The sequence below is a fragment of the Curcuma longa genome, unplaced genomic scaffold, assembly GCF_044706935.1.
Source record: "Curcuma longa cultivar G26 ecotype Majalengka, Jawa Barat unplaced genomic scaffold, ITB_CL_G26_1.1 utg509_np1212_2302976_RagTag, whole genome shotgun sequence".
NCBI lineage: Eukaryota > Viridiplantae > Streptophyta > Magnoliopsida > Zingiberales > Zingiberaceae > Curcuma > Curcuma longa.
Genome location: NW_027435603.1, coordinates 1,093,521 through 1,110,382, shown reverse-complemented (window position 1 = coordinate 1,110,382; position 16,862 = coordinate 1,093,521). Strand labels below are relative to the sequence as shown.

Sequence of the window (16,862 nt, the reverse complement as noted above, 5' to 3'; positions counted from 1 at the left end):
AGGCGTTAAATACACGTCCAACCACCAACTGGTTTAACTTTATCGACACATATAATTAAAATCCAACAATTATTAATTCACAATAATAATTATATATATATATTTATTTATTATTATCTGGAAAAATAATTTTATTGATTAATTAAATGGCGGTGTTTATATTAATACTCTTCTCCGTTTCGTCCCCTTCTCTCTTTCTCCGCCTCTTTATTGCTTGCTCTTCTCTCTCCGGAGTGGAACTTTTGGATCGGAGCTGTTAGGGAGAGGGCTTGCGAGAGGCGGAGATGGTCGAGACGAGACGGAGCTCAGCCTCGTCGGCTGCAAAGCGGTGCCCATCCTCGTCGGCTGCCAAGCGATGCCCATCCCCGTCGTCTTCCTCGTCGTCGGCGGCGGCTCCCCCCAGCGCAAAGCGCTCGAAGGTGCGATCTTTGGCCCCTTACGATGCCGATCTCCTTTCTGCTCGACCTTGTGTCCGGATTCTGATCTTCTTCGGCCGGGGTGTTCTCGATTGGGCTTCTGTTGGAATCTTTTTAGGTCGACGCGAAAGCGCTGCCGCCTAGGGAGAAGGAGCAGGTGAATCACGAGGAGCTGGTGTTGTCGGGTCGCGAAGATGGGATTATTGCTGATACTTCCTCGCCTGATGAAGCTCTGAGGGTGGACATGGAAGTGGAAAACCCTATTGAATTGCCCGTTCAAGGTATGATGTCGACTCGCCTTGTCCACACGCTTTTGCTCCTCTGATTTTTTTTTTGTTGTTTTATACAAGAATCGATCCTTTATTTAGGGGCTGGGTCTGAACTGTTCATCTATGAATGATTTTTGCTAGGGCATGTAGAGTGTCCATCGCAGTTGGATCTGCTGACGAAACATGCGGAAGAAGGAGGAGCACCAAGGGCCGTTGCATGGGGAAAGCTTGTATCTCAGTTCGCTCAGGTCGTGATGATTAATAAGTTTGCTTTCTGATTGCTCTTGCCATAGTAGTTATTTTGTGCTGTTCATTAGAGGGTTTCTGTATGAGTTTTGGGCTTCCGTAACTGATGGCTTTGCATGTTATGAAATCTTATATTTTGCCTCATGATCTTATTTCTTTTACACTTAAAATGTTATGGTTGTCAATTCATCATTTCTATTTGTATTACATAAAAATACTGACAGATTCATTGTGTTTAAGTGATGGATCTCCTTTGATATACCTGTTAGTGGCATTTTAGTGCACATTTATCTATAACTTCTAATGAAAATCATTGTACCATGCCTTTGGATGAAAAAGGAACTTCTCTTCTTTACCATATATGCCAGTATTATTAAAGGTTGTAGAGCATTCATGATGCAGGGTCATGTCTTTGCTCAAGCATTTACTGAGTTGCCTAACAGAGAAAGATACTTAAGTCTAAGAAATTAGTAACAATTATGCAAAATCTAATCATTAAAGTAAAAAAACTATCTCTGAACATGAGAATTATTATAAATAATACTACTCTATCAGCCTTTTATAGGAGCATGAGTTAGTAGCTATTACCTTGCTAGTGTATAGGATCCAATTTTAAAGCCCATATGATGCTCATTGTACAATAGATCTAATTATGTTATTTTCTAACTTACCATTTATTATTGAAATGCTATATTTTTTGTTTGTGTTGCCAAAGGTGGCACAATTTTCAAAGAATAAGATTGAAGCCTAAGGGTGAATTTCCTACGAGAGAAGAAAGCTATGAAGGAAATAAAATTAAGAACAATTTTCTTAGTTGCATTTTTCCTTTGTTTCCCTTGGTGGAAAAGTTGGAGTAAAGGAAAATATTGGAGAAATCTTGCCTTTCTCTATATTGCTTCCACTTGGTTTGGTTGGAAACCTTTCTCATGTTATGGAGGCTGAATTCATACTTAAAACTTTATTTATCTTTTCTTTTCAAATCTAGTTTTATCATCAGTGAATAAAATTCTAAAAATGTTCTTTTTTTCTTTCCTCTTGTAAAAGGAAACGATTGGATGAAAAATATTTCATGATCTGTTTATGTGATTTTATTTTGCATAATTTCTTTCTTTACTTAGCTTAGTTGTTTCCTTCCTTTGTAGGAGGAACATTGTCTAAATGGTGCATTATGCTGCTACATACTCATAGACTAGTGGCTACCTATGTGATTTTTGTTCACCCTAAACTACTTACACAATGTAATAAGGCACATGATCTCTTATGTAATGTGTAGAACAATTGTAATTAAGATCGACTAATATTGATACAGATCGCTTAAGCTAGATCAGTATCAGCAAAGGTTGACCTAATCTTTCTTGGAACATTGCTTCTTCCACAAAGATCATTGGATTTTATTTTGAAAGAAAAAGTTAAGATAAGAAGAAAGTAATTGGAAATTAGTACAAAATAGATGAAAACAATTGAAATCTTACCAAGTTGATAATAAAAATGGATACGCTCAGCTCTAATTTTTCTGAATTTGGTTGATTTGAAAAACTCAATCATTTAGCATTTTTTTTATCGATCCCAGCTTGATTTCTAGCAAGCATGCACATGAGAACAATATTGTTCCTTTGTCCTCCTAAATTCCAACTCAGATTTCTCAATCTCACCATTACTTGAGAGTATCACAGGATCAATTATTTAGCATTGCTACTACTTGTAAGCAACTATTACCTAGATTGAGTGCATCACCTCTCTCTCTTAGAGTCAACTGTTGAATTGAGAGAAATCTTCTAAACTCAATTTAGACTGAGTTAGGTTCCAACTAATCCTATAATATGAAATATTAAATAATAATCTAATTTTATCAAATAGTTACTTAATAATTCTATTGCAACAAATATGATTTTTACATTTATTGCAGTTCATTTTGATTTTATAACTTAGTAATGCTAATGGTATGCCATTACTAATATTGTGACAATACATTATGTATTGCTAATCTAACATCATTAGTTCTTAGGAATTAGGATGTGCCATCTAGGGGATATTTGATAAGCATAGTGTACATCCTTGTTATTATTGAACACAATTTGCTATCTCATATGAAACTATTTTTTTTTTAAATTTTTTTTCGTAATGATTCCGATTTGACCAATTCTATGGATCTGTTATGATCAATATTTAGGGTTCTTACTATACAATAATCCAATGGGTACAGTGACCTACTCTGGTTTTACATAGCAACTTCTCATCTATCTCTTGTATAGAGAGCTGAGTCCTGTTCTTCACAGATCTGATTCTGATTTCGGTTGTAGTAGTTTGGCCAGTTTACAGACTTTAAGGATGAATCCAATATGATTTTTGTTAATTGAAACATTGTTGAAGCTGATTTGCTATTGCAAATTTGCTGTTTTTATACTGATTAAAACTGGTCTGTCATTATAAACTTTATTTGAACTAGTATTTTTTACTGAATCATAAATCAATAATTTAGCCCTTTTCTTAAAAGCTCAAGTTTTTTGGATAACTTGTCACCAACTAAATCATGGTATCTTATTACATGTCAGGAGCTCAAAGGACTTGTTCCAATGCTGTTCTGTATTTATCTGCATATTTAATCATTCTTCGTGCTTCTTGCGTCTGTTTGTGCAAAATGCTTGTCTTTGGTGTGCACTCTTTCTTTCGTTCATGATTCAGGCTTTTAGTCTTTTTTGACAGCTAGAGGATATGCTAAACTTAATCATAAGTTGTGGTCTTCATAAGGAAGATGGCTAATTCAATTTTATGCGATAAATGTATTGATGGGATCAATGCTGGAATTTTAGGCTTTTAGCTGGCTTAGGAAAAAGCTATAATGAGTTAACAAAAACTAATGTTTGACTATGTTCTTGAATGGACTTTCAATTTTGAGCTTCATCATTGAAGTCTTGACTAGTGTTACAGTATTGGCTTGATTCAAGATGCTTATCCTCCACGATGATACTTTAGTTTCGTTATAAAATACTTTTCATCTCTTGTACCTCACTCCAAAGCTCATCCTAACCTGAAATTGGAAATTCAATCTAAAACTTATTAAAATCAAACAAGTAGGGATTGTTGGAAAGTGATTTGAATTTTTAAAAAGAATAGTTGCCTATTAAAACTCCAGACACCAGAAGATCAGAAAAAGGTTTTAGAATATCAATGTAAGAAGATAATAGATCCTCCAAGTCAGCTTTATCAGAATTGAGTATTAATGCGCATTGACAATCTTTAGTATTCATGTCGCATTGACTATTGGTAATTTGTTTTCATTACTTGCATCCTGCGACATATTGAAAGATTAAGTATATACCGTAAGTTCTTACGATAAGCTTGTGTGGATTTTTAAATGTAAGTATAATACTGATGCCTAGTCTTGATTGCTCATCTCTGTTTGTTTTTGACTATCAAGGATCTCATGAACAACTGGGTGAATGTGCATTGACATAAACTGTCTTTGAATTTTTTTATTGAATAATTGATATTATATAGAAAAGATGAGTCATTTCTGATTTGATCCTGGAAAGTTGTAGCATCATTCATTTCAAAGTTTGATTTATTTTTGTTTCTGTGGCTTTGTAACATATGATTGCTTTATTATTATTATATTTTGTGCGTGTTCTCTTTTCCTGGCTGTATAGTGATAGTGCTAATTTATTATGTGCAGAATCCTTCTCATTCCATTTGCAGCAATTTATTCACTGTTGGTAATAGCAAAACTTGTGATCTGCAATTGCTCGATCCAACTGTGGGCACTACTCTTTGTGTATTAAGGCAAATAAAGGTACCTTCTTGGTCATTTTCTCCATGTAACTGACTATTTCTTCACTTAATTGAGAAATATTTTTTTTGTTCCCTGTGTTAGCGTGGTGGTGCTTCTATCACTTTACTTGACACTGTTGGGGCAAAAGGTGTTATACAAGTAAATGGGAAAACAGTCGAGCAAAAATCCATTATTCTTATTGGTGGAGATGAAGTTGTTTTTAGTAGGCCAGAAAAACATATATATGTATCCTTCCCTGCACCTAAAGTTGTTTTTTATTTAATTATTTTTTAAATGCATATGCTTTTATCTTAATATAAACTTTATCAGTGTCCTCTCAGTGAGTAAAAAGTTTTAAAATTTGAGATTTAGTCTAGTGCAGATGATATTCTGTGAAAATGAACCAAGGCAGATTTAATGAGGATTTCACTTGGTGACTTTGGAGAAGCAGGCTTGTTATTTCTTCCATTAACATACAGGGATGATCACTTGATTTAGATCTGCATTTCCATCTGCTTTCTCCTCTCCTTTATTGTTGAAAAATAACCTTAACCTAACAATAGATTTTTCAGCATCTACCTAAGGAGAAACCAAGTACACCAAGCATACATACCTTACACAGTTCTTCAGAGATAAAAGATGCTTCGAAAAAGGGACTTAAATTTCAGAACAGAACTGGAGATCATTCAACAGCTGCTGTTGTTTCAATGCTAGCATCATTGTCAACCCTAAAGAAAGATCTATCTGTTGTTCCTTCATCTGCGCCTATTGGTGAGTATTGACATGTTTTTTATACCCAGGTTTTGATGTATATGGAGAGACCATCTTGCTGTCAGATAATTGTGTTTCAAATGGCATAACATAAGATAATTCATGCAGTTTGCAAGGGTTAGTAGTTAAATAAATAAATTTTAGTCCCACAGAATATATAGTTACCATCTTGCATGTTTCTCTGTTTTTATTATTAATTTTGGGCTAAACACACTTTTGTGTGAAACACTTTTATCAGCGTCTATTGCTTGCAATGTCAAAAGGTTAATTCGCCATTCTCTCATTTTACTTGGTCTCCTCTCTGAATTTTTCTCTTTGTCTCACTCATAGGGTGATATGAACATTACTCAATCTCTTATCTTTATATGAACTACTTGTCACATTAGTAGAATCTCAAGTCTTAATTTGTTTAATTTTCTCAGCAATTTTAGTTTGTGGGTGAGGTTGAAGATCGTATCAACTCTATTGAAATATTAGGTCAACTTAGTTGAATTCTCATTAGTAGATCGTTACCAACTTAGTCTAGATTCTAGAGGTTTATTGTCAAAATTTCTCAACCACTCGTCTAATATCACAATTTCTTTATCTTAGCCAAACATGATATTTTTTTTCTAAGTGCTTCACTCTTTATGGGCATCACAAGATGGTTATGGATTAATACCTATTCTCTAGTTTGAGGAGCATTAAATTTAATAGTTATATGCGAGATATAGTTCTGGATATTTATTATATAACTAATTTTCTTTTGATATAATGAGATGCAGTTTACTTTCCCTCAATTTGGGATGATATTTCAAAGTGCATATATATATTTTTTATAATCTGTATTATTTTACTTCTGTATACTCGCAGAACCTTTAACTGATTTGGACACAAGTTCAAATGCCTGCAAGCTCTTTCAGGATCAAAAGGACTTTGAGTTTCCAGTGAGTTCATCATCGAATAGATCCCAGGCATTGAAGGATTGTTTAAAGCAAGCAATTATTGAACCTAATGACCTTGATGTTTCCTTTGATGATTTTCCCTACTATCTCAGGTACTATTTGATTGTGCTATTTTGTGAAATGACATGCTAGTGTACTATAATTGTGTTGTTGCTTGTGTCGAGATTTTATCTCCTACCAAAATAATGGAAAACTTCATATGCATCTAATGGAAAACAGTTCATATCTCTCTCTTACAGGAACATGTATTTTTATTCATTGCACTTATTTTCTGCTTGCTCCTTATTTGATTGAGTTACATGGTGAACATTCTTGTCACCCTCATTGTTTACCAAAAACACATTACTAGACCTTATGGATTTAGGCCAATCCTCCATTTCCTCACAACAGTCGTAATATTTACTCATCATTTCGATATCATAAATCATAATATTGTACTAAGAGATGGATTTCATTGTGGATTTTGGCATGATCAATATTTCGTAGCCGATGGATGTTTTCGAACTAAGGCATGATATTAAGTTAGTCAACAAATTAAACAGAGTAATTTCAAAGGAGTTGAATTATACTGTGGCATTGTGAGTCAATTTTCTATTGAACATGGAACTGATGTTAGTGCAGTGTTGTACTCTGTAGATCAAATCTCTTCTTTCTTATAGATTTGAATTAGAGCTGACAATTTTAGACATGACCTGAAAACTTGGCTTGACTCGGAACACATTAACAAAGATAAAATTCGAAAGTGACACAAGATAACCTATATACAAATGGGTCGACACGAATTGATCCATTTATTAAAATAGTTTATTTTAGAAAGCATTAATCATTTTTATATTATAGAACTTAACCTTTTAATTTTACACTTTTAAAATTATTTTTTATAAAAATATTATCTTTATAGGATCCAATCGCATGACCTATTTATGATTCGATTAATACGACAAGACACAAATTTCCACCTCTAATTTGGATGAGATGAATCATAAATCTCTCTAGTAAGTTGATTAGGTGAAGATCGGTAGCGACCTAGAGAGGATCTCAATGATGCCTATTAGACTGGTCTGGATCTCATGGAGCTAACATTGGTTGTCCGTTCTTTTGATGGATGAGGCAGTTGTACTTTGCAACTTGCAAGAACTGTAATAACGTATTCATATATACATTTAATCGGGAATAGAAAGAATTGTTACTAATGTGACTTTACAGTGGATTCCAATTCTTGCTTAAGTTTCTTAAAGTTCTGTGGAAGTTGTGACCATTCTTTTAACCTATACTCATTCATCCTTTCTTGTTAGATTTTATTTTAAGGTGTGATATAGCACTTTGTTGGGCTTCAATCTTTATCATCAACTATTTCACAGGGATTAAAGATGCCTTGTGTATTTTTTTTGTGACTTGTATTTATGAAAATTGTTGAACAACTCATGCATTCTGTTACCCTTAACAGTGAGACTACAAAGCGGCCTCTTCTTGCTTGTGCATCTGTTCACCTAAAACATAAGGGGTTCTTGAAGTATACAAATGAAATCTCATCGTTGAGCCAACGTATTCTATTGTCTGGTCCACTAGGTTCGCATTTTTTCTTCTGATGTTTAGTGTTTATACCACATGTTTCGGATGTCCAACTAACACAAGCATGTTCTGCCAATCTGTGGATAGGATCTGAGATCTATCAGGAAACTCTGGTAAAGGCTCTTGCTAAGGAGTTTGGTGCTAGAGTGCTCATTGTAGATTGTCTCACATTATTCGGTGTAAGCATCTCCCATTGATTTTCTATTTGTGATTCAGTCCTGCTCTTAGTGCATTGTACTTTCATTATTTATGTGAATGTTCACTTATTCTTACCTAACCAGGTTCTGTTTAGAGTCTAGCTTTAAAAGGAGAATTTAACTAGAGTTTCTAATGGAATACTTGATGTTTCCGGCAATTTGTTTCAGGGATCATCTTCAAATGCTGAGTCCTTTAAGGATGCTATGAAACTTGATAAGGCAAGTCTTCTTGATAAGCAACATGCTGGATTATCTTCTTGTTTGCAACACAAGAGACCAGTTTCTGGTGTTGAGGCTGATATTATGGAGGCATCTGCATTTGATCATGGATCTCTATCTAAGCAAGATGCTCTTGCTTCCTCTTTGAAATTCTACCCTTACAAGAAAGGTAGTTTTTTCATAAAAATTTAAATTTATGCATTTCAAGTTTTGAGGCAATCATTTCATTCCATTGACCATAATAATGAATGTTTTAAAAAATGATCTTCTAGGTGACAGAGTGAAGTATGTAGGTCCATCACAATCACCAGAAGTTCCTCAGGGTCCAAGGTTTGTGTTTTTCATACTCTATAATGGATTTTTGGTTTTAATATATTCTCTATTGTGCTTCTGCTTAGGTTGTTTTTTTTACCTTGTTTATTGTTATCTTAAATTTCCTTCTAGGATAAGTATGTTTCTTGGTTCTATGCCTTCTGCTGAAGGGATTGCTGCTTTTTTCCCCTCAAATGTTTATATTTTAGCATCCAATAAACAATTTAAAGAACATGAAATGCAATGTTGCTACACACATTTCTTTTATCAAACTGAGATGAGTGGACAGAATGCTGTATATTGCTCATTTGTTCAGGATGATAAACTCAGGCATCTATCATCAACTCAATCAGCCTAATTATAGAAATGATTTCCATCCAAGCTACTATTAGAAAGTTCTTACTTTAGTTTGTGTTCATCTGGGTGTGCTAATTAACAAATCTGGTTGGCTTCACATTTATATCTTGGCAATGATAATTTAAGAGCTAAGCTCCTTTTATTATTTTTCTCACTTTGATTACATGCAGAGGTCCGAATTATGGTTATCGTGGAAAAGTATTACTTGTTTTTGAAGAAAATTTATCTGCCAAGGTTGGAGTTAGATTTGATAAGCATATTCCGGAAGGCAATGACCTTGGGGGCCTATGTGAAGAACACCATGGTTTCTTCTGTGTTGGTATATGTCCTGCATCCAGTTAAATTTTGTTGCATAGTTGTATTTTATGTAGATTTTACCAAAAAAATATTAATGAAACTCCTGGTATCTTCTACTCTTTTCTCTGATTCAGCGGATTCACTCCGGCTAGATATTTCTTCACGGGAGGATTCAGGAAGATCAGCCATAAATGAATTATTTGAGGTGGCTCCTAATTTCTGGAGTGGTAGGTTCTTGTCTATTCCTTGTACTGATTTCTTTTTTTATATATACAGGTTATATCTGAAGAATGTCAGCGTGGTCCTTTAATAGTCTTCTTGAAAGACATTGATAAATCTGTTGCTGGCGGTGTAGATTCATACGTTACTATGAAGGTTAGGATTGACTCTTTGTCATCAGGTGTTCTTATTGTTTGCTCCAATACCCAGGTGGATAGCCGCAAAGAGAAGGTAGGTTTGTGGTTACTTGCGTGATTATTTAACTGCATTGCCTGAATAAAAGTCAATGTTAACTGTGTATACTTGGCAGTCACATCCAGGTGGTCTTCTTTTCACAAAATTTGGAGGCAACCAAACTACACTATTTGATTTTGCCTTGCCGGTATGATTTTCCTTCAACAAAATTTTGTACATGTCATTGGGCAATATATATACCTACTTCATGGCATTTTGTAGGATTGCCAAAGGTTTCATTCATATGCTCATGGGAATCCCATTCATGCGAACCATGAGGGTCTTATTAATACCAAAATTTTGATAATCTCACATTTGCTCTACTTGGAAGTGTTAATTCATTTTAATAAAATAGTCTCCTCTTTCTATTATATATTTATTATATATTAATAATATACATATTTATATTATATCTAGCCACATACATATAATATACTGATGGTAGTAGTCTGCTTTCTGCATATTTTGAGAACTTTTCCCTTTGAGGTTTTTCTCATTTAGCCACATACATTTTCTTGTTTTCTAACATTTAACTTGGTGAAATGCCAGGATTGCTTCAGTAGGCTGCATGAGAGAAGCAAAGAAAATTCAAAAACAGTAAAGCAACTCACAAAACTTTTTCCTAATAGGATCATCATCCAGCCACCGCAGGTATATTGGTTTAAAGATTTGCTTGCTAATTCTAAAGAATTTTTCTTCCACTTTGGACAGAAAATCATTTATGTTTAAAATTTTCAGGATGAAGGTAAAGTTCCTGAATGGAAGAAGAAATTGGACAATGATGTTGAAACTCTTAAGGCCAAGTCCAACATTCAGAGCATCCGTTCTGTAAGTTATTATTTTGGGAAAGATCCTATAACTTTTTAACAAACAATTTATATGCTCTATTTTCTTTGAATTTTTGTTTTATCAAAGTTTGTATTATACAGCTATATTTTAAAGGAATTTTCATGGATGTTAGATATGACTTTTCTACATCATCATGGAAGAATAAGATGCATAGCCATCCCCAAATACCTGGGATGTGTGGCCAACTTGTTATTGCTAATTGTTATTGTGTCATTATAATCCTGAAGTTGTTTGCATCCAACATCTTTGCAAATTGCAGAACAATTCGTCTCCTCTGTATACCTTTAAAGCATTAGGAACTTAAAATTCTGCTGAAGAGTTGTACCAAATCATCAACTCTTCAGAGGTGATCTATAATTTGATAGACCTTATGTAGGTCCTCCATTTCTGACTCCATTCTGCTTGTTGTCATCCTTCATGCTTTCCCTTCCTTGCATTGCTGCCATTTGGATGGGTATATGTTCTTTCCTTATTCCGTAAGCGGTTTGAGGTTGAACTAGCCTGACTGAGAAAATCCAGATCCAATTTGATTTCTTGTCCAGTGACTAAGGCTATAAACGAGCCAAGCTTTGTGGTGTTCAAGCTTGTTTAATAAGGTAACTGAGCCAAACCAAACCGAGCCTAAAGTGAACCAAGTCGTTGAAATGATTGTTCAAATTTGCCTTGGTTTTTTTTTATGAGCTGGAGCTTGGTTCGTTTAGATGTTATCAAGCTCTCAATTAAGCTTATTTGATTGTTTGAAACTTTTACATTTTAAGCTTATTTGATTAGTTATTGAACTTGATAATACAAACTTATTTGTTCATTTTGAAAGTTTATTTATTTAGCATGTTGATAAGAGATTTATTGATGAACATGATTTATGAACATTGTTCACGAACATTAACAAGTTGAACACATATGTGTTCGTTTAGTTTAACGAGTTGAAGCTTGTTCATTTAATTGATCTTGTGTGTATTGAATGAACATAAACAAACTCTTATCAAACCAAACACTAAGCTTGTTCATGAACATTTGGTTCATTTACAACCCTACCAATGACCTTAATGAAAGTTCGTTGTGGATGAAGTTTATTGTTTAGGATGTCTAGATGTTACATAAATCCTTCTGGGAATTCATAATATCTATCTATCTCTACATATGTAGATTTCAATTGGCTATACTTAATGATTTCATCAATACTAATTTCATCTCCTAGAATTTACAATTCCCACCAGTTTTAGTGTTTTAAGTATGCCAACTGTTATGGGATATTTTCTCAAATTGACATTTGCATATATCTTCTCTGCCGTGACATTTCTAAATTAAAATAAAAAATCTGAACTTTTTGTCAGCAGTTAGTTTTACATTTTTGTAAGTTATCTTGGCATTGTGGAAATTAAGTCAATAAACTTGTATTTGCCTGTATACACGAAGCTACTTGATTTCACAAGTATCCTTATCCTTTTGTCAAAAAGTGAAGCTGTTTTTCGATTTAGATATTACATTTATTGTCGCTGTTAAGCATTTTACTCTTGCACACCTAGGCCATCAAATATTAGCTTCATGTTCATTTTGTTGTAGTTTGGAACTTTTGTCAACCAATGTGTTTAGTGCCTATTGATATTAGCCTATCATATTGTGTATGATTGTCATGAAAACTGAAGACCAAAAGGGTTCCTCAGAATGATATGAAGGTATGAAGGAAAGATGGAGAAACTATTTAAAGAAGATTGCAAATAGTTTACATACACACATGGAAATGGTGGTGGGTTTGAAATCTAATCAAGGTTAAGAAAGAAGATTGAAGAGAATGAAAATGTGTGCATTGCAGGATATGGTTCATCTTTGTGATATTTGATGATCTTGGATAGTTGGATTATTGCTATGAAGTAAATTGTAGGAAGATCTGGGAAACTTTTCTATGAAGAACACAAAGGATCTGGATGTTTTTGTCTGAGATATATTTATAACTAAATGGTTGGACCCTCCCTCTGAAAAGATAAAATAGGATAAACAAATAGAAAGATTCTTGCTATTGTTTGTTTCAGGACTTCATTGGATGCATCTTATACATTGCTTGGGTTTAATACAGTATTTGCATCTTATACATTGCTTGGGTTTTGATACTGATTATTATCTGTTGTTGACTTTATGTTAGTCGTATCATTTGTTGCACCTTCTACTTTTGACATTTTCTACAAATTCCTAGTTTTTGAATCGCATTGGATTTGAGTGCAACGAGCTTGACCAGATCTGCATAAAGGATCAAACACTTTCAAGTGAAAGTGAGTGTCTTTTTTATATTCGAAGTTCTTTCACCAGTTTTTAGTTCCTTCAGATTATATTCAATCTGATATCTTTTTCAGGTGTTGATAGAATAATTGGTTTTGCCCTTAGCCACCACCTGAATAACAACACGTTTGAAGCATCTCCAAAGAAAACTAAGCTGGTTCTTTCAAGTGAAAGGTTGTCTTTATTGTTTTCACATTGCATTAGATTCCAAGAATTATTTGCTTGACTGTTATTGGTGTTATGAACCTTCAGCATCCAATATGGTCTGTCTGTGTTGCAAAACCTTCAAAGTGATTCCAAGGGTACAAAGAAGTCACTTAAGGTGAGATGACTAGCTCTTTTTTATGCTTTTTCAAAGATATCATTTGCATGCCTCTTCTTGCTGATGCAATTTATCAAGCTAAATGTCTTTATTCCTTTACTATGTTAATCTACACTGATGAAATATCTGATGAGGTGTTATTTTTGATGGCATTTAATGCTCAAGTCTTTCTCCCATATGATGGCCAATATTTTGAGTTGTCTTTCCTGAGTTCCCTCTTCTATTTCAGGATGTGGTTACGGAAAATGAATTTGAAAAACGACTTCTTGCTGATGTCATTCCTCCAAATGATATTGGAGTAACATTTGATGATATTGGAGCTTTAGAGAATGTGAAGGACACATTGAAGGAGTTGGTGATGCTTCCGTTGCAAAGGCCAGAATTGTTCTGCAGAGGGCAATTGACAAAGGTGTTATTTTATTATTATTATTATTAACTTTTAGCAAATTAAGAATTCTCATAGTCCACTTCACTTTATGTTTTCTTGTAGAATCCATACTTGCACCTTTTCATTTATGTCATCCTTCTTTTACTCAATTGTTATGTGATAGAGCTGATGATGAATAAGAAATCAAGGAACCTATGTAAACAATCATGGATTTCTATCAAAAAGATGAAGATATCATGATTTGATAAGTCGACACTTTTAAAAATTTAAGCTGTTATGTTATCAATGAGCTCAATTGAGTACCTTATATTCTAACATTCCCTTTCAGCTCTTGGTGGGTGACTGGCTACAATGGCCTAAATTATACATGAGAACAAACTAAATTTAACTGGCAGGATCTTCTTAGGCTAGCAAGACCCAAGTCTGGACCTTTCAATTTTCATGAATCCAAAAAGCTTAAACTTCCCATCTATACTTTTATATTCTCAATAGAGGTCGTGCAAGTTTAGATAATTATCTTGTTAGCATGATTTAAATAAATTAACCTTTGTATTCTTGTATTTGATAATTTTCCATGCCAACTTTGTAATTTGTGTTCACATATATATTTGTTAGTTTTGACTTACTGATAGGAATATTTGTCATAGCCATGTAAGGGGATACTGCTCTTTGGTCCTCCTGGGACTGGGAAAACAATGCTTGCTAAAGCTGTTGCAACTGAAGCTGGTGCCAACTTCATCAATGTATCAATGTCAAGCATAAGCTCAAAGGTTGACTTCAAAACCATAATATTCTAAACTTTACAATTTTTTTTTTTTTTTTTATGTCCTGGCCATTTCTAAATCCTTCTTTGAAACAGTGGTTTGGTGAAGGGGAGAAATATGTAAAAGCAGTCTTTTCCCTGGCAAGTAAAATTGCTCCTAGTGTTGTTTTTGTGGATGAGGTTAGTCAAGTTTGCTTCTGTTTCTTCACTTGTTATGCTACCCTTAGCTGCTGAAATCATTCTCCATGGAACAAAAATTGTCGATCTTCTTCCTGCTCTTTCTCTAACTAAAAATTTCTCATTCTTACTGCTTTTAGGTTGATAGCATGCTTGGGAGACGTGAAAATCCTGGAGAACATGAAGCCATGCGGAAGATGAAAAATGAGTTTATGGTCAATTGGGATGGTTTACGCACTAAAGATAAGGAACGTGTTTTGGTGTTAGCTGCAACTAATAGGCCATTCGACCTTGATGAGGCTGTCATAAGGCGGCTCCCACGAAGGTAAAATTAGCACACTTTTCTGCTATGTAATGAATAAGCCTTTTCATCTCATTATATGTTTACTCTTTCCACAGATTAATGGTAAACCTTCCGGATTGTTACAATAGAGAAAAAATACTCAAGGTGATATTGGCAAGAGAAGATTTAGTTCCAGATATCAATATGGAAATTCTTGCAACTATGACTGATGGGTATTCAGGAAGTGATCTTAAGGTCTGTTTTTGCTAGTGTCTACTGTGGTGGTAGTTGGAATTTTGATTTCTCTTTTTCTTCATTTTATGGATGGAAGTACTCACATTGTAGAACTCGTTCATCTCAGAATCTTTGTGTCGCTGCAGCACATCGCCCCATTAGAGAAATTCTTGAAAAGGAAAGAAAGGTGCGTTAAAACTTACAAGTACTTAGTTTCAAACTATTCTTGCTTTTTTTTGCTCTAGACTTTTTATTCACCTCAATTGCAACCAGTGTTTCTTGATCTTGACATTATTTGTCCTGTGCAAAAATTGCACCTTGAATCTCAATGTTTGATTGCCCAAATAATGTGTCTGTTCTTCTTAAACTAATTTGTCTTTTGAAGGCTTCACAAATTTGATTTTGCATTATAGATAAAATGCAAACTTTCAGCAGAAAGCAGTTCGTTGTAATCTTACATATGCCCACATTTTGGCGTAGATTAGATCTTGAACTTGCTTGTCATTCTCCCCAAATGCCGACTTCATATGTTGATAAAAAGTTCTGTTTGACAAGGTGTTTGATGCTGTTTTTTCCCCATAAACTTCCAAACATTTGGTTTGGTGTTTGGTAATTCAGAAATATATTCCTTTGAGTGACTTGGATTTCAGTTCACCACTAGATGATCAACTATCTTCTTGCCTATTATATTATAAGGATACCTTCGGCTGTTGATTGCCACTTCATCCTTTTCCTTCCTATATTATGTGGTTATACCGCTTCCTTTTTTCGGTTTCTTTCCCACTGCAAATTCTTTTGATACATGCTGTATTAGTTATGCTCAAAAGCATGCAATTCTGCAGGAGAGAGATGCTGCATTAGCTGAGAGTAGACCCTTACCTGTCTTGCACAGTAGCGATGATGTACGTGCTCTACAAATGGACGACTTTAGACACGCACATGAACAGGTAATTTTTTTCATTATGTCCTGTGAACTATCAATTTTGTTCCTTTTTACCAGATTGTTATGTTCTGTGAACTATCAATTTTGTTAAACCATAAGTGGTCACTCAATCTTTAACCGGTTTAATCATTCTCTCTAAAAGCTATAGCCCCCTTTTTGTTTTCCTGATCTTATCATTTACCTTTTCGCTGATTTGCGAAACTAATGTATGCATGTTCCGGCTGCCTCGGGGAATTTCTTCTGATAGTATATGGTTGTGAATCGTAGGTTTGCGCTAGTGTTTCATCTGAGTCCTCAAATATGAGCGAGCTACTCCAGTGGAACGAACTATACGGTGAAGGTGGTTCGAGGAAGAAAAAGCCACTCAGCTATTTCATGTAGCAAAGTCGATGCATTGTACAGCTCTTCATTTTGAAAGCTCTTCCTTGGAAAAATCTGAGGATCGGTTGGTGGCCATCATAGGCAAGCAAGCGCTTCGTCAAGTTCTCGTGTAACATATGCGTGGTGCGGCATTCTTATATATTTATTTTGATTATCTAATTTAGGCTAATTTAAGTAGTAGGGAGAACCTCGTTGTTGGAATGCATTTCCAAGTGTATACAACACAGTTACAACAAGTGTTAACATTAGTGATTAGACTTTGTTGACAACTTAACTTCATGTAGCTCTCTTGTTCTTTGGATTTCTTTCTTTTATTCTTTATGGATTCCAAAAGCTACTAGATAATGAACATTAGCTTGTCGTAAGAATGATAGGTAGACGAGATTACTAACTAATTTAATTTTTCCAAAACATTTACCAGCTAAT

General features: G+C 34.4%; 1 protein-coding gene across 1 annotated transcript; it reads left to right on the top strand.

The window, feature by feature from the left end:
* Positions 1 to 208: 208 nt before the first annotated feature.
* Positions 209 to 16,710, top strand: LOC141820730 (uncharacterized). The gene is made up of 28 exons (XM_074708101.1): positions 209 to 419; positions 535 to 697; positions 827 to 933; positions 4,605 to 4,721; positions 4,803 to 4,946; positions 5,264 to 5,471; positions 6,324 to 6,507; positions 7,863 to 7,984; positions 8,075 to 8,166; positions 8,353 to 8,572; positions 8,676 to 8,733; positions 9,243 to 9,391; positions 9,504 to 9,574; positions 9,646 to 9,819; positions 9,899 to 9,970; positions 10,372 to 10,473; positions 10,561 to 10,650; positions 12,863 to 12,938; positions 13,020 to 13,119; positions 13,198 to 13,267; positions 13,497 to 13,676; positions 14,303 to 14,425; positions 14,515 to 14,598; positions 14,736 to 14,920; positions 14,995 to 15,133; positions 15,240 to 15,299; positions 15,955 to 16,059; positions 16,323 to 16,710. Exons 1-28 carry the CDS (start codon positions 285 to 287, stop codon positions 16,434 to 16,436), a joined length of 3,444 nt encoding a protein of 1,147 aa, XP_074564202.1. The 5' UTR covers positions 209 to 284; the 3' UTR covers positions 16,437 to 16,710.
* Positions 16,711 to 16,862: the final 152 nt, after the last annotated feature.